Source organism: Micromys minutus (genome assembly GCF_963924665.1).
Source record: "Micromys minutus genome assembly, chromosome: 22".
NCBI classification, from domain to species: domain Eukaryota; kingdom Metazoa; phylum Chordata; class Mammalia; order Rodentia; family Muridae; genus Micromys; species Micromys minutus.
This window is the reverse complement of record NC_137957.1, coordinates 46,197,498-46,214,995: the sequence shown is the minus strand read 5'-3', so window position 1 is coordinate 46,214,995 and position 17,498 is coordinate 46,197,498. Positions and strand designations below refer to the sequence as shown.

Here is a 17,498-nt window from a genome sequence, read left to right as displayed (position 1 = left end):
ATCCAACATAAAATAAATGCAGATAAATGTACAAAAGCATATTTATTTATTCTTTGATAACTTAATACAGGTATACAAAGTATTCTGATTTTATGCCCTCCAGCTCCCCATAGATTGCCCCAATATATCCCCATCCAAATTTCATGTCCTTTTAAGAAACCCAGTGAGTCAAATAAGTGTTGCCCATATAGACACAGGTATGGGGTCATCCAGACCCTGGGAAACATTCCCAACCAGCTATCAAGGGCCTCATTAAGGGGTGGGGCTTGGAGAGCACCTCCCCATCTATGCCCATATTTGGGCTAGCTTGGTCTTGTGCAGGTACCCATAGCTGCTGTGAGTTCATGAGCGCTAAGGCTGAGGCATGTCTGGTAGATAACATTTTTACAGCACTCTCCCCATCCTTTGGCTCTTACAGAAAGGGGTTTTGGTAATGTGACAATCGAAACGCTTATTGATCGCCTACTATGTGCCAGGAATCATTCTAGGCACTGGAGATGGACAAATGAGTTAAGTAACGTTTTTACTCGTGGAGCTCGGAGCTTAAATTTGTGAGAAGGAACAGATAAGAACAAAGACATGGTAGAGAAGAATAAATGCTAGAGAGAAAGTTTATACAGGACAAAGGGAGCTTTAAAAGTAGACAGTCAGGGCTGAAGAGATGGCTCAGAGGCTAAGAGCACTGTTTACTCTTCCAGAGGACCCGAGTTCAATTCCTGGCACCCACGTGGCAGCTCACAACTGTCTGTAGCTCCAGTTTCAGAGGACCTGATGCTCTCACACGGACATGCAGGCAGAACACCAACACACACACACACACACAAATCTTAAAAATACAAGTCAAAGAAGACAGTCAAGGAGATAAGGTTAACCAGGCAACAAGAAGGGAACCAGGAAACAAAAGGTCCCTAGGTAGTAAGATACATGGTACAGTGAAGATGCAGAGGCCAGTGTGGCTGCATGAAGTCCTAAGAGGGGTGGGGACAGAAGTGTGACACAATGTGACTTGCACTTTAATGGAGATATGTTGACTTTCGTCCTGAACACAGACAATGGGACGTCACATCTTTAAACAGAAAGGCCAGGTTGGGAGTTATTTCAGTTACCGAGGAGTAAGCAGCTTTGGCCACACCAGAATAGATGGGGGGAGGGGAGAAAGCAAAGTACCATGGGAAGGAAACACCACAAAGGCTTGCTAATACTCTGTGTGGAGGGATGGGTGCTCTAGGTCTTCGAAGGAGAATTATGAGTCTGTAAAGCTCTGGGGATCTGTGGCTTCGCTCCCGGGGGTTCATATCATCTCAGAACAGAGAAGAGACAGCTGACATTCCTGGGAGCTCTTTACACAGGCATTCTGGCCGGGATGTGGGAAACCAGGAAGAATACAGGCTTTCAGAACTCAACCTTATAATTTAGCCCGTGCAACACGAGGGTGTCTGGAGGCATCATGGACAAGCTGCTTGTCTGGGAGAGCCGTGCCTGGCTGCTCATCCACACTCCTCCCCCATTCTACACACTTTAGGAAGAAGGGGTGGAGGGAACGTCCCTTGGATGAATGCTGTGTTGCTACAGAAAGTCAGCAGGATGGAGATCTCTAGAAATCCCAGTGTCTGCAAGGTTTACTTCCATGATGGCTCTGGGCAGGTCCCCTCCCCCCATGGGCGTAACCAAACTCCTTACCTTAGAGAACACTAACTGCCTTTTAAAGTTAAACACATCATAGCCTGTGGTCTGGGAGCCACATACGGTGTGAGGAGCTCCCAGAAACGACGATGAAAGACAATCCTTGAAATCTGGACACAGGAGCTCTGTGAAGCTGTCTGTGAGGCTCTGTGAGGCTCCGTGAGGCTGCGCCTGTCCTCAGGGCCTCACACAAGGCATTAGCTACCCTTTCTTCACAGAGCCTTGCTGTGAAACCAGAATCACGTGGTGCCTCTCCTGCAGTCTCCACAGTGTGGTGAACCAACTCTCATCATCCCCGTTGGCTGATGAAGTCACTGAAATCCAGGGATCCCCAAGTTCATTTATTCCAGAGTTACGGTCTTGACCATTATATCTACTGGCTTTCCTGCAGCACGGTGTGTGATTGTGTGTGTGTGTCATATACGTGTGTGTATACGAGTGCTCAAGTCCGTGTGCTTTCACAGGAAGGCCAGAAGATATTTCAGGTATCCTGCCTTATCGTTCTTCACCTTATCTAAGGAGGCAAGCATCTCTCAGTGAACTCCCCCACTCCCCTGCCCAGTGGTGGCCGTCGTAGATGGGGTTATGCTCTCTTGCAGCCATGCCTGCCCTGCTACGTTGGTCCTGGGAATTGGAACTTACTGCCTTATGCTTGTGTAACAAATGCTCTTATCCACCGGGCCGCCTTCCCAGCTTCAGAATGGCCTTTAACATGGGTTCTGCGGACCAAATGCAGGCCGTGTGCTAGGAAGGCAAGCACTTTATGAACTGTCCCAGGGCTCGACAGGAGAAAAGCTGAGAAGCCTTCCATTCCCAACTCAGCCCTCACATGTAACTCCTAAAAGGAAGAAAGACATCTTAACATCGTTCATTATTTTCACTAACAAACGACTGTTTTCTCTAAGGAACAGATTAACGCCATCATAAAAATGGATTAATATCTTAACAAAAAGGAGCTTTAGAGATGTGCTTTACAGAGACGGTGGCCCTAAAATCCGGAGGGTGCGGGAGGGTTAGGTCCACTACTCGAGGTCACAGAATTTGATGGTAAAGCCGTGGCCTGAAGAGCAGACAGGGCTCTTGCCTTCCGGCCAGAGCTTGGCTGGGTTCCAGCACGCTGCCTGTCTTCTTAACACGGATGATGGAGGAGGTCTCCTCTCACACATTGGTCATCTTAATCACCTTGAACTTAGATGGTTTTTAAGTAAGGTAGTCCTGGACATCTTAGGACAATCATCAGCTAGCTGTCTCTCTGTCCTTCAGGCTGAGGAGTCCTGTGCCTCGTTGAATTAGGAGGATTCTGCCATAACTCCTGCCTCTCAGCCCATCGAGAGGTGTTCCTTTCTGTCTAGAGCAGATGATTTCACCAGAGCACACTCTGGCCTAAATTTAATTGACTCTGTGTCCCCCCCCCCACAATAGCAGGGACTCTCCTGATGGCTTTGCTACCTTCTTTCCTGGCCTTTGGTAGTCAGCAGCCATTCTGCCCAGCTCATCTCTATAGGGCACACACCCTTCCAGTTAAGACAGGTGTCTTGGGCTTACCCCACTTCCTGCTCAGAAATAGCCTTCCTGCTCTCCCACTATGCAAATCCGTTCTCCAAATTATTCCTCACTCTCTACCCTGTGGGCAGCTCAAGATTTGCTTTCCAAGTTCTCTTTACATTTATCTTAGGCGTTGGCCTTTTAAACATTAAAACATGCCCCCTCCCCCTCCCCTGTAACAAAGATCCCGTGATCACAGGCACATAGGTGCCCATTCAGAGGAAGGAGCCTCTAGCAGTGGACAGACATCTCTCTAGCACACAGTGGGCCTTCAGCAAAGTTTTGCCTTTGTAAGGTGCATATAGACTGTCTGTCTTCTTGCAAATACTTATCTCAAGATGGGTATCGAACACGTGACAGCCAAAGTATGTAAGTGGTATTTGAACATGTGAAGATTTCAGTTGTGTTTCTAATGTTTCCTCCTTTAAGCAGATTGAGAGGAAGTTACAGACAGAAGAAACAGCATCCCTTCTTCTGCCAGGCACACATTGGGACTGCAGGAGCCAGGTGCAGGGGGAAAGGGGGGAAGGAGAAAGGCCCATATCACCATTACCAACGGATCTGATCTGATAGTGGGTCCCAGTTTCCCTCTCAGTCATGAATGAAGGCCCACCCATGGGCTTCAGAAGCATCAGCAGAAGGTTCAAAACATGGCTCTGTGTGACCTTGAGGCATTCTGCTGGGACTGAGGCTCAGCCTGTGTCTTTCCTACAAAATGGGCAAACATAATCCCAACCTTTCAAGGCTTTTCCGAGGGTTTCAGAGCCTATACAAGCTGATAAGCTCGAGGCCTGGCATTGTTAAATCTCTTTTCACAAATGTGGAAGTGACAACCTCGACCTGCGTCCCTCCAAGTGTGGGTGCTGGTGGCTTCCCTACACTCAACCCAGAGCCTGCCAGGAACTAGATCTGTGCAAAGACTGTGTGATGCCCAAAAGAAAAGGGAACCAAGCGGATTGGGGGTGTTGCATACAGCTAGGCAAAGAGGGCCCGCGCGGTAACTAGGTTCCCTAGGACAAGTCTGTAGTTTGTACCCAAGGTACTTGGGTTCAGAGTCCTTGGAGCCTAAAAATCCTTGGGAAGAGACATGCCTGGCTGGCCCAGCTACAGGGCGGCCGTAGGGGAGGGGCGTTACCGGGTTAGCGGTGGGCAAGAAGGGTATCTGGTCCCCGTCCGGTCCCCACCTTCCAGAGCCGTTCTCTCCGCGCCCCCTTACGTTCACCCTCCGCCCATGTGGGGATCGCGCTCAGCACCGTGCTCAGGCAGGGGCACCCCCACCCCGCTGACTCTACTCGAGGGTAGCCCCAGCCTTTGGAGGCTCGGCCATCCGGGCAGCCGCGCCCAGCCTCGCCCTGCCGGGCCCCGCCCGCCCTCCGCGGGGTCGCGGCGAAGGGAGGAGGGGCGGCGGCCGGCTTGCGTGGCAGGCGCTCGGGCTGGGCTCGGCCTCCCATCCCGGGAGGCGGGGTCGGCGCCGCGGCGGCGGCGGCGGAGCCAGGCCCCCTCCTCCTTCCGCGGCCGGCCTCCTCCTTCGTCGCCCCACGTTCCCGGCCGCTCCGACGCCGCCGCGCCCGCGTGCCGCCCGCGCAGTCCCCGTGGGAGCCGGAGCCAGCGTCCCGGGCCGCGCGCCCCGCTCGCCCATCCCGCCGAGCCGCCGCCGCCGCCATGCCCTCGGCCAAACAAAGGGGCTCCAAGGGCGGCCACGGAGCCGCGAGCCCCTCGGACAAGGGCGCCCACCCGTCGGGCGGCGCGGATGACGTGGCGAAGAAGCCACCGCCGGCGCCACAGCAGCCGCAGCCGCCCGCGCCGCACCCGCCGCAGCACCCGCAGAACCAGGCGCACCGAGGCGGCCACCGCGGCCGGTCTTCGGCTGCCGCCGCCGCGTCCTCCGCGTCCTGCTCGCGCAGGCTTGGCCGGCTGCTCAACTTTCTCTTCTACCTCTCCCTGGTGGCCGCGGCCGCCTTCTCGGGCTGGTATGTCCATCACGTCCTGGAGGAGGTCCAGCAGGTCCGGCGTGGCCACCAGGACTTCTCCCGTCAGAGGGATGAGCTGGGCCAGGGCTTGCAGGGCGTCGAGCAGAAGGTGGGTACTCCAGCTTTGGCGGGGTCGAGACTCCACTCCTGCCCTCCCTGAAGGGGCCCTGGTCCTTTCCTGTCCAGGCCCCGTGGCAAGAGCTGGGACCCCAGCTCCCTAGTTGCTAGGGCGGTCCCAGACCCGCTTTGTTACTGGTCTCAGAGAGCGTTGGAGCGGACTCTGAGAATGGCCAGACCATCGGGGGAGGGTGGGCCAAGGGCCTGTCACAGGACATTAGCGGTGACCTGTAAGGAAGCCGGCAGGCTCTACGTAGCCCATTCTTTTTGCATTAGGAACTGCTGAGTGGGCAGAGTCGCTGAAAAGGAAGCTGGAAGGGAAATCGGCGCATCTCTGGAAGCCTTTGGTCAGGACTTCACCTTGGCTATGCCAGCGGGAGTTATCCGAGCCAGTTTTTAATAGACTCGGAGCTTTGCAGGGAAGGAAAAGCTAGTGAGCTTAGTCATTTGCTAAGTTCAGATGAAATGGTGTTTATCTTTAGGTCCCCTGTCCTTAGCTGGACCAACGAGCCCATGTGGGCCTTTGAAGTAGCCTACTCCAGCTTTAGGGGAAACACAAGGCCAGAAGTATTAGGTCACATTTATATGGTGTGTAGATGGCTTGCTTACTCAGGTATTTTATTTCCTAACCGAAGAGTTAACTAGAGGGAGGAAGAGCTGGCTGACAGATTTGACTCCATTTTCCAGACCAGAATATTGAGGTTTAGAGACACAAAGTGAGCTGACACAGACCCCAGCTGGCTTGAGTTGTAGATTGTATAAGAAAGTGTGGGCCATTTGTGACAGAGGCTTCCCCAGCTAGCTGTTTGAGGGATGGCAAACTGCTCAGTTTCCACCCTTCTAGCCGAAGGGTAGCCCCCTTCCCTCCTAGGCCTTCTCCATCCTCCACCCACATCCTTGTTCAATGAAACATGGTTGTTGGACAGAAACAAAAAATCCCGCCACTTCTGAGCCCGGAACCACGGCCTCCTTTTCCCAGCATGCAACTTGCCCTGCCAAGTCGCTACTTTTTGTTGAGTGTGCAGCACTAGGAATTTCCTCTCAAGACTGGAAGAGCAACTGGAGTGAGTCAGCCTGTGAAGTGGTGTAGGCCAAGGGAGGTGACTTATCTGGGGGAATCAAGTAGGCGATTCTTCTCTGCCTGCTTCATGTCAGACCATCCTAAGAACATAGACACCCCACGGAAATCTAATCACTAGCGGGGCTCCTCTCTTCCAGCAACTCACTTGCTAATCAGTCATAATATTTTTTGAAGTCTGGTAGTTGCATGGCTGTGTGTGGGCCCTGTGGGGACTGTGGAGGAGAAAAAAGTACAGATCTAGCTTGTAAAACAGCTCCCTAAGTAGGTTTCAGTGGTGGGTAATTTATGCACACTTTGGGAAGAAGGGGCTTGTGACATTTCCCTGGGTTTGCATGTGGGTAGTTAGGACAGGGCCAGCCATTAGAACAATCAAGAGAAGGAATGTCTCCATACAGGAAAGGGGACAATCTCGAACATACCTGAAGGACAGAAGGTAGCCAGCCTAACAGTGACAGAATGACATGAAGGAAATACAGGGGAAGTTGGAAACTGAGGCCCAAAGTGGATGGATCCAGGCTGAAGAACTTGGGTGTTAGTTCCTGTGTTGCCTTTCGGTCTCTCTGTTGGTTTTACCCCTTTACAGCTATATGCAAATCACGTTTCTCTTTGAGCCTGTTTCTCAGTCTCCAAGCTAGAGGAAGGTACAAGATTTGTAAGAACTGGGGTTGAGGGCATTGGGGGTAGATGGGGATAGCTCAGTTGGTGACTGTGTAAAGAGCTGGGCCTGCTAGTCCACACTTGAAATCCCAGTGTTGGGGAGGCAGAGGCATAGGCCGGACCGTATCTCTGGACTTTGCTAGCCAGCCGGTCTAGCCAAATCGGCTCCAGCTCCAATAAGAGACCTTGTGTCAGACCAATAAGTAAATGGGGAGAGAGTCCATGTCTGGTCTTCACAGGTATGTACGTGACAGCCCTGTTGACTGTCACCGATTAGTAGTAGCCCTGGCCTATCCATTGTTCCCCCAGCAAGGCTCCACACTACACAATACATCCACACAAACGTGCACCGTATACACCCGAGCACAAGCTTTGCAAGAAGCCTCATGACTTTAAAGCTGCCGAAATAGTGACCACCCTTGCAAAGATTTAATGATGTTACCAAGTCCAGGGCTTCATTAACAGGGGGAGGGCCCTGGATCAGCCCCTCTTGCCCTGTTCCATCGTCCCAAGGCTGCTTAAGGCAGTAGCAGGAGTAGCCGAAGCTGGTAGGGGCAGCTTGTGAGAGGACCAGTGATTTGTAGGTCTCTACGCTTTCTTGTCTCTCATCTCTGTTCTGAGAAGAGGAGCTAAGGCTTCCTTTAGGTGGTTGGCAACCTCTTCTCTGGGCGTCCTTTAGATGACTTCAGGTCCTGAAATGAGGCATTCTGGGATTTTGATGCTTGGCTCCACAACTCTGTGGAAATGCCCCATTGACTACCAGCCAGTAATCACCCAGCCTGTCCATCCTTATTCCGGCAAGGCTCCAGGAAGGCCGGGATCGGGCTGGGGTCATTATTCCATATCTGGCATTCACGTACCACACAGCGGACATCCCCCACATACCAGGAGGACAGACATCCATCGCGTATTAATTGTTATGAGCTCTCTGTGCATGAAGATGAACAACCTTCCACGCCCTCAGAAGGGGAGACGCTGGGCTCCTTTGGGGATTGGTAATAGTTTCTGATGTGACTCACTTCCCAGCCATTTGTAAAAGGCCAGCCTGGGACTCAATAGGAGTCAGGCCAGGCTTTATCAGGCCTTGCTCTGAATTCCTCTATTCTTCGTCCATTGAGAAAACACTGTGCCATGTTGCAGGTGCCGGGCTCACCCACTCACGCTTCTATTTTCAGTGCTGTGCTTAGAACAGGCATTGTGACCTACTAACCTAGTTTTAGAGGTCACCTCTCTCTAGTGCCTTCTCAGCGTATTCTTTGATGGCTCAGGTTGTATCTGGCCGGTGAGGGAAACTGTCTACTTTCTGGAGGCCCTGAGAACCCCATTCTCATCTACCTGGGAACTTGGGAAGTGAATAGGCTTCTGAGTTCCTAGAGCAGTCAGTGGGCACGTGCTGTGGCATCCTGTCTACGTCCCTGCTCTTCACTTCTCCTCTGGCGTTGAGTGGAAGATGCTGCTCAGAATCCCCGGTCCTCTGAGGGACTGAGGACATAACTCAACCCTGGTGAAGGCAGTAGCTGATGTCCATTGAGCAGCCATCAAGCGTTAGGCACAGTTCAGCACTTGATTTGTTTGAACTCCTTCAGTTCTCACAGAGTATTGGTGAGTCAGGTACTATTTTTTCCTACCTTGTAGCTCAAGGAACCAAGACACAGACAGTATGTAACTCATCCAGGACCAAACAGCAATGAAGCATTAAGCTAGATTTGCCTACCCAGTTTGGCTTCAGAGCCTTGTTCTTTAATCTGTTTCTCTCTCTCTCTCTCTCTCTCTCTCCCTCCCCCCCCCCTCTCTCTGGTAGTGTTGTTTTGTTTTTTCACGTTTTTGCTTTCTTTTTTTCAAGATAGCATTCCATGTAATCCAGGCCAGCCTCAGACTCACTGTGTAGCCTAGGATGACTTTGAACTTCTGATCCTTCTACTTCTCCATCCTGAGTGTTGAGGTTACAGGAATATGCCACCAGACCCGACTTATGAAGTGCTTGGGCTCGAACCTGGGATCTTGTGAATTCGAGGCAAGCAGCCTATTTCATTCTCTTGTCCTGTTTTTAAATGGAGAGACCCCCTCCCTGCCACACAAACTTATTTAATGTGTTTGGGTGTTGTGCCTGCGTCTTTGCGTGTACATGCTTGGTACCTGAGGGACATCAGATCCTATGAAATTAGCGTCACAGACATTGCGAACAGCCGTGTGATTGCTGGGAATTGAACCTGAGGCTTCCGGAAGAGGAGTCAATTCTCTTGACCACTTAGGCATCTCTCCACCCCCGGAAAACTCCTACACTTAGTTTAATCTAGAATGGCTGTCTTCCTCCCTTTTTTGAATTATGTTTAATTGTTGACTGTTAGTGACATCATTTATCTCAGAGAGCACTCCACAGTGGCTTTAGCTGGTAACGACCTCATGGTGTCTTTTGCATATTCCAGAAATAGGTAGCGGAACCTAGGGACTTAGAGAGTCAAGGCTACACTGCTGGGATTCTTACTCTTCTTTCCTTTATTTATTGTCACCAAACGTTATAGGTGTCACATCCACACAGGTTCCTGATCAGCAGGGCTTCTGCGTAGCGTCAGCCCAGCGCGATTGGAGTTGCCCTGCCGAGCCGAGTCAAGAGTTTATGCCTAATGATTGGGTAGCTGCAGAAAGTCACAGTGTGTTCTCAAAGGCCACAGTGTCCCAAGAAATCACCTGGCCCACTGCTCCAGTTTTTAAATGAGGACACTGAAGTCCAGGAAGGACAGTGGCTTGCCAGAGACCACACACCTGGAAATGATCTCTTAGCTTTGTGCCTAGTGACTCCAGGTGTCTCAGGCTCTTTCCTAAGCAAGCGCTAGAAACCCAGCCCAAAACAGCAGAGGGAGGGAAGAAAGGAAGGGCTCTGATTGGCCCAACAGTTCAAGAGTAGACTCCCTCAGATGCAGCTGTATCCAGGGACTGAGTTAGGTCTTCAGAATGTGATCTTGCCTGTTTCAGCTCAGTCTCCTTGTGTGCGGTCTTGGTTGATGAATGGGTTGTTGGTCATGTGCTGGTCTGAGTAGCTCCAGGCCTCCCTCAACCTGTAGCCAGCAATCTCAGTGGGAAAAGGTGTTGGCCACCTATCAGTCTGCCTGGCATTTGTTTATCCATGGCTGAGAGAAGAGGGTTGACAGATGCATCTAGAGGACTGACGCTGACTGGTCAGGTGCGGGTAATGATGCTGGAGTACCTGGAGGGGCCCTGCAGCCGGTGATCACGTGACTACCTTTGGAAGGACAGTGCTGATCTGGAGGTCCCTGGTGCAGGAAAATAGTAGTGCTGTAGAACACACCTGTCTGTTCTCAGAGGCTAACGTCTGGATTTTGGCCATAGGTACAATCTCTGCAAGCCACATTTGCGACTTTCGAGTCCATCCTGAGAAGTTCCCAACATAAACAGGATCTCACGGAGAAGGCCGTGAAGGAAGGGGAGAGCGAGATCAACCGTATTAGCGAAGTTCTACAGAAGCTGCAGAATGAGATTCTCAAGGACCTGTCGGACGGGATCCACGTGGTGAAGGATGCCCGAGAGAGGGACTTCACATCCCTGGAGAACACGGTGGAGGAGCGCCTGACGGAGCTCACCAAGTCCATCAATGACAACATCGCCATCTTCACGGACGTACAGAAGAAGAGCCAGAAGGAGATAGGCGAGGTCAAGATGAAGGTTGCCTCCCTGGAAGAATCCAAGGGGGATCTCAGCCAGGACGTGAGAGTTCTGAAGGAAGCCGTGAAAGAGGTACAGGCCTCCGTGAAGTCTAGGGAGAGGGACATGGAAGCCCTGAAGAGTTCCCTTCAGGCCATGGAGTCTGATGTCTACACAGAGGTCCGGGAGCTAGTGAACCTGAAGCAGGAGCAAGAGGCATTCAAGCAGGCGGCCGACTCCGAGCGCCTGGCTCTGCAGGCCCTCACGGAGAAGCTTCTGCGGTCGGAAGAGTCCTCCTCTCGCCTCCCAGAGGACATCAGGAGGCTGGAGGCAGAGCTGCAGCAGCTGAAGGTGGGGGCTCGTGGCTCGGAGGAGGAGGAAGCCGCCATCTTCAAAGACTCGAAAGCCTTAGATGAGGTCCGGAGGCAGACGGAGAGCCTGGGTGCCAGGCTCCAGTACGTCGAGGACGGAGTGTATTCCATGCAGGTGGCTTCTGCTCGCCACACCGAGAGCCTAGACTCACTTCTGTCCAAGAGGCAAGACTATGAGCAACGCCTGGCTCTGCTGCAGGAGCACGTGGAAAGCCTGGGGTCCTCGTCTGACCTGGCCGGCACAGTGAGGGACCTCGGGGAGACCCAGCTGACGCTGTCCGGCGACTTGAAGGAGCTGAAGCAAAGCCTGGGTGAGCTGGCCCGCGCTGTGGAGTCGCTGCAAGAGCAAGTGCTGCGCAGCCAGGACCAAGCCGAGGGCTTGCCTCCTCAGGACTTCCTGGACAGACTCACCTCTCTGGACAACCTGAAATCCTCAGTGAGCCAAGTGGAGTCAGACTTGAGAATGCTCAGGACTGCCGTGGACAGTTTGGTTGCCTACTCCGTTAAAATCGAAACGAATGAGCATTCCTTGGAGTCGGCCAAGGGCCTGCTAGACGACCTTAGGAATGACCTGGATAGGTTGTTTGTGAAAGTTGAGAAGATCCATGAAAAGATCTGAATGAACTAGGTGTGTGGGCACAGTTTCTTACGACCAAAAAAAAAAAAAAAAAAAAAAAAAGAAAGAAAAAAAGAAAAAACAACAACAACAAAACAAAGAGCCCCATTGTTTTCTTCCAGGTGCCCCTCCCCCCTCGTGCCCCTCCCCCACAACATGGAAAGCAGCAGACACCCCGTGTGTGTGTGTGTGTGTGTGTGTGTGTGTGTGTGCGTGCGCGCGCGCCGCGCCGGGTTACTTTGTTACCACACACCTTTGGTTTCTTAAGTCCTGTTTCTGCTTTTGGTTTGCCTTCCTGAAGGCCCAGCCCTCTGCAGAAAAGGATGTGTCTCCTGCTAGGAAGACGGCAGCCGCTTTAACTGGGGATTTTCAGAAGGCAGATTAACCTGAAAAATATCCTGTCAGGCTGACAGGTTTATAGTAAAAGAGACAAACAACAAGGAATAGGTGCCCCCCCACCTTTTTAAATTGTCTTTAAGGAAAATTAATTTTTATTGTATTTTTTTATGCTCCTGGCCAGGGTTTTTATGAGCTGTCTCTTCCTTGTCTTCCATTTAGAACTGGTAAAAACTCCTAGACATCAGCTCTGAGTGGGTGAAAGAGGCTCCCCTCCCCCACCGTGCCTGAAAGTTACTTTCAGAGGCGTGGTCTGTCTGTCCTTCCCCCCCCCCACCACCAATCTAGTTATATGGTAACTATGCAAATTCAGTAGGTCCTGAAGGTGAGAACGAAGCACCCTGAGGCCCAGCGCCCTTCTGTTCCTGGTGACCCACCTGTGTCACCAGGCTAGGGGGGGTCACCAAGTAAGTTTGGGACCCTAGAGGGGGAAGTTCTACCGGTTCTGATGGGAGATGTAGGCCAGGTTTTTGGTTTTACTGGTTTTGTTTTATCACAGTACTTCTGTCAGTGGGGATCACGTGGGTTTCTGTAATTGTTCTCACTGTACCCCCCCCCCCCCCCGTCCTTTGAGATGTATTGTCTTTAATGGCTGCCTTGCCCCCACCCCTCAATCTCCCCCAAAAAGAAAGGAAAGAAAAAAAAAAAAAAGAAAAAGCTGAAAAGAAAAGCAAGGTTTGTTAGTTAACTGTGAAATGAACTGTATGGCTTATTTACAGTATTTTTAATTCTTAATAAACACTTGAGCTTTGTTATGACCTTCAAGTCAACTGATTCTGAGAACTTAGTGATGATGTATTTTATCAGCATAAAGTATTCGGGATTAGAAAATTGGTAACTTTTCCATTTCAAGACTTTTTTTTTTAACAATGTAACATTTAAAAGAATTTTATTTCCTTTTGGGACAGGGGTTAGTGCATGTGATGGCTCAGGTGCAGAGGGCTCTAAGGGCAGGCACATGCTTTTGTTGGTTTATTATTGGTTCTATTGGTTCCTAGAAGTTGCCTAAGATCCCAGCCTGACTACCTAGTAGGGTCATCCTCAGGGTGCACCTCTGCCTTGAGAACTTCTGAGATGCCTGATGCCTACCTGGGCATTTCCTGCGCATCCAATGAGACAGATACTGCGTGTTGTATACCTGCGTGTAGGCCTGGGCCGAGAACTTTGTAAGCACCATTTTCCGGTCCAGAAGGGCAGCGGGCTGAGAATCGTGGATCAGGAATCATGAGATGAGACTTGAACCCTCCTATAGAAACTTTGAATTCAGACCTGGGGATTCCACCCCGCCTTTGACCATTTAGTTCCCAGATAAGACACACACACACAACCTTTATATTTACAGTCAGCCTTAAACAGCACCAAGAGCTGGGTGGTTATCTGCCTTTACTACTGAAGTCTACTTTCCTGCAGATTATCCAAGGTATTACTTACTATGTTTTATCTGGGATGCTCTTAACTTCAGTCAGCCGGCCCTCAGGGCCTGTTTGTATGACTCACCTAACCCATGGTAGCTTCTTTTCCTTCACCTTCTCTTCATGGTCCCTCTGACCCCAAACCCCAAAAACCTAAACTCTGCCTATGTCTCTTCTACCCGCTATTAGCTAGTGGCATCTTTATTTACCAACCGAAAATAACTTGGGGGGGGGGGTATGTTCACTTGGGTCTACATGCAGATTCCAAGTCTGGGGCAGGGGCATGCTTAGCATTACAGCAGACAGGATGACCAAACCTCAATACCCACTTCCAGCTCTTACTGTCCTCTGCCATCTGGACAGTGCAGGTCTCCATTGGCCTGCTTCAGAACCCGCAGAAGCAGGGAAGTGGTCTCCAACTCATGAACTAGAGGGGACCAAGATATATACTGGTTCGTGTGTCATTTATACCTGTGTTTCTAGCTGGCTGGTGATTCATTCATTCATCCATCCATCCATCCATCCATCCATCCATCCATCCATCCATCCACCTATTCAACACGTATTGGCCCCACCATCAGACATTGTGCCATCATCAAAGCAAAGGCCTGGGATAGGATCGTGATCCTGGGCCCTACAGCCCAGTTGAGATAATTACCTAAACTGCTGTCCTGTGGAGCTGCAGGTGCTACACCTAGAAAAGACTGTTGGTGGAGGTGTAGTAACCAGCTCTGCTGGGGTTGTACTAGAGATGGTTGGAAGAGGTTTACAAAGCCCCGTGAGGAGAGGTGGGAGTCTTCAGGAAATGTTAATTAGTTTATTCATTGGATCAGGGTAGCTATGGGATGCTGAAGATATAGGTTAAACTGCAGATCCAGCAATAGAATAGACTGGAATGAAGGCAGGGCTCTGAGCGTGGAGGCTGTCCACCTGCTGGTGCTGATGGAGAGGCTGGTGGTGGCATGGTCTTTCTCACGTGGCGGTTGTGAGGTTGTGAGGCAGGCAGACAGAGTTAGTGTGATATCTGGCACATACCCCAGAGCCCGTGCATTGCACGACCCAGCCAGAAATAACAAGATTGAAATAAGACGGGCATTGTGGCACATGACTGTAAATCCCAACACGTTGGAGACGGAGAGAGGAGAGAGGAGTTCCAAGCCAGTCTGGCTACAGAGCGAGATCCTGGTTGTGGAGCTGGGGGAAGTAACGCTTAAATGCTTCTGGGCACGTGCGTGGGTCTGGGGGTGTGATTCAAGCAAAGAATTGTATAGGGTGATGAAGTCCACTGTTGAGAGGAGCGCACGTCCACAAGTCAGCAGGAGACAGATCCCGGGCTTCAGAGTGGCCAAGACAGTGGGGAAGTTGAGAGCAATTCTAGCAGGAACAGAGGGCCGGGCGGGACACTGGTCCTCAGGATCACTTACTCTCCTCTTGCGTTTCTCCTATCTTGCCTTTAGGGGGCGCCGTGGAGTGGGGCTGAGGCTGGAAGATTTTTGTCTGGGACCAGGTCCTGGAGGGTTCTGTGAATCCGAACCTTACTTTCTATGGGAACCAAAAAAGGATTTTGGGCAGGGAGGAGTTACAATACTGAATTTTAAGCCACCCACTGCCTCGCAGGATTGAAGGAGAACAAGATGAGCAGGAAAAAGAGCAAACTCCGTTTGGTCTTCTGAAGGTTCAGACAAGGAGCCCGCAGGAGAGTTGCTCAGAAGAGGTTCCAGAGCCAAGTCACAGAGCATGCATAGGTTGGGGTGGGGGTGAAGAGGGCATGACTTTAAGATAATGGTCACTCCTGACAACTATTAGAGCGGCAGCTGGCATTTATGTTGCGCACACAGGGACACCCGGTCTGGAGCGCAGACAAGCGGCCTGTTTTCTGAGTGACTCATCCATATTTACTAGTGAGTTAAGGAAACAACTTGTCAGAGACGATGAAGGAGACTTGAAGGAGAGGGATGCGCAAAGGCATATCAGAGGTGGAAGAGCAAGGTAACTCGGGGGATGTTAATGGTAAGGATACCCGGAGAAAAAAGCAGGGGTCAGAGCAGCTTGGTTTTAATCATCAAATCTTTCAGGGAACAATTTGAATTACAATTTCCCTCATCAAACTGCTAACTTATTCTCTTTCGTCACTGGGCTGTAACTCACATAGGAGTACTGCAATGGGTAAAAGCCCCTCGAGACAGAAAATAGGCTGTTCCAGGTGACTTCCCTTGAGGTCTACATCATTCTGGAGTGGCAACCCAGGAGACTGATGTCTTGGGGGAACTTGGCAGATTTCCTCCCTGTGGTCTCACTTCTTAAAACCTCCTTTGCTGCAGAAGCGCCAGCCCCTGGTGGCATCTCCCTCACTCCCTCACTGCCTAGCATCTTCAGATGTCTGGATCTGGTCCTGCTGTCACGGCGAGCCCATCCTTTATTTTCTCCGGGTCCCATTTTCTTCATCTGCAAACGGTAACACAGTTCAGACCAGTGGAGGAATCTCCCATTGTAAACACGTGTCAGTGTCACCAGGAAACCATGTTAACACAGATGACAGACCTGGAGAGATGGTTCAGTCAATAGACAGGTTGCTGCCCATGCATGAGGACCTGGATCCCCCCGGCACCCACATAAAAAAAGCTGGGCGCGGCAGCATGTGCCTGTCCCCGAGGCTCACCAGCTGAGTATTTGGGCTCCGGGTTTATGAGAGACCCTGTCTCAAAGAATAAGGTGAGAGGAATTGACGACACCGGGCATGCACCTGTTGATACATGTGAGCACGGGTATGTGCGTGTTCTCTCTCCCTCTCTCTCTCTCTCTCACACACACACACACACACGTTTTAGTTGCTAGACTCGGAGATTCTGGTTTGTCTTTATAAGGTAGGGTAGAGAGAAAGGGGTACAGAGGGATAAGAATCACAAATCTCCATTTCTTTTCTTTTACTGGTTATTTTATTTATTCACATTTCAAACGTTATCCCCTTTGCAGGTTTCCCCTCTGCAAGCCCCCATCCCATCCCCCTGTTCCCTGCTTCTATGAGGGAGCTCCTCCCCACTCCCACCTCGTCACCATAGCATTTCCCTACCTTGGGGCATCGAGTCTCCACAGGACCAAGACCCGCCTCACCCACTGATGCCAGACAATGCCATCCTCTGCTACCTGTGCAGCTGGAGCCGTGGGTCTCCATGTGTACTCTTCGGTTGGCGGTTTAGTCCCTGGGAGCTCTGGGGGCAGGTCTGGTTGGTTGATATTGTTCATCTTATGGGGTTGCAGACCCCCTCAGCTCTTCAGTCCTTCCCCTAACACCTGAGAACCCAGCTATACCACTCCTGGGCATATGCCCCAAAGATGCTCCAACATATAACAAGGACACACGTGATACGTTTACACAACGGAGTACTTAACTGTTAAAAACAATGTCTTCCTGAAATTCCCAGGCAAATGGGTGCAACTAGAAAATATCATCCTTAGTGTGATAACTCAGTCACAAAAGAACTCACATGGTATGCACTCACTGATAAATGGATATTAGCCAGAAAAAAAGAAAAAAAGAAGGAAAGCTTGGAATATCCATGATACATGGTTACTACAGACCTACTTAGGAGGAGGAACAAAATAATCTCGGAAAGTGGAGGGAGGGACCTGAGAGGGAGAGAGAAGGGGAAGGAAAAGGAGGGCAGAATCAGGTATGGGAGGAGACAGGGAGAAGTACAGAGACTCAGGAAATCGAACAGAGGTGCGTAGCAGTGGGGGGTGGGGACCTGGGGGTAGCCACCAGAAAGTCCCAGATGCCAGGAAAGCAGGTTGGCATCAGCTGAAATACCCCACAGAGGGGAGACAGAACCTGAAGAGACCATATCTAAAGGTTAGTCACAGCCCCCTGCTGAAGGATGGGGTCACCACCCATCTCAAAAAGATTAACACAGAATTGTTCCTGGCTACAGGAAATGCAAAACAAAGAGTGGGGCAGGGACTGAAGGAAAGGCCACCCAGAGACTGCCCGAC

General features: G+C 51.0%; 1 protein-coding gene across 1 annotated transcript; it reads left to right on the top strand.

Moving 5' to 3' along the window:
• Positions 1-4,781: 4,781 nt before the first annotated feature.
• CKAP4 (cytoskeleton associated protein 4) lies at positions 4,782-12,783 on the top strand. Its single transcript, XM_080935539.1, has 2 exons — positions 4,782-5,307; positions 10,402-12,783. Exons 1-2 carry the CDS (start codon positions 4,891-4,893, stop codon positions 11,701-11,703), a joined length of 1,719 nt encoding a protein of 572 aa, XP_080791665.1. The 5' UTR covers positions 4,782-4,890; the 3' UTR covers positions 11,704-12,783.
• Positions 12,784-17,498: the final 4,715 nt, after the last annotated feature.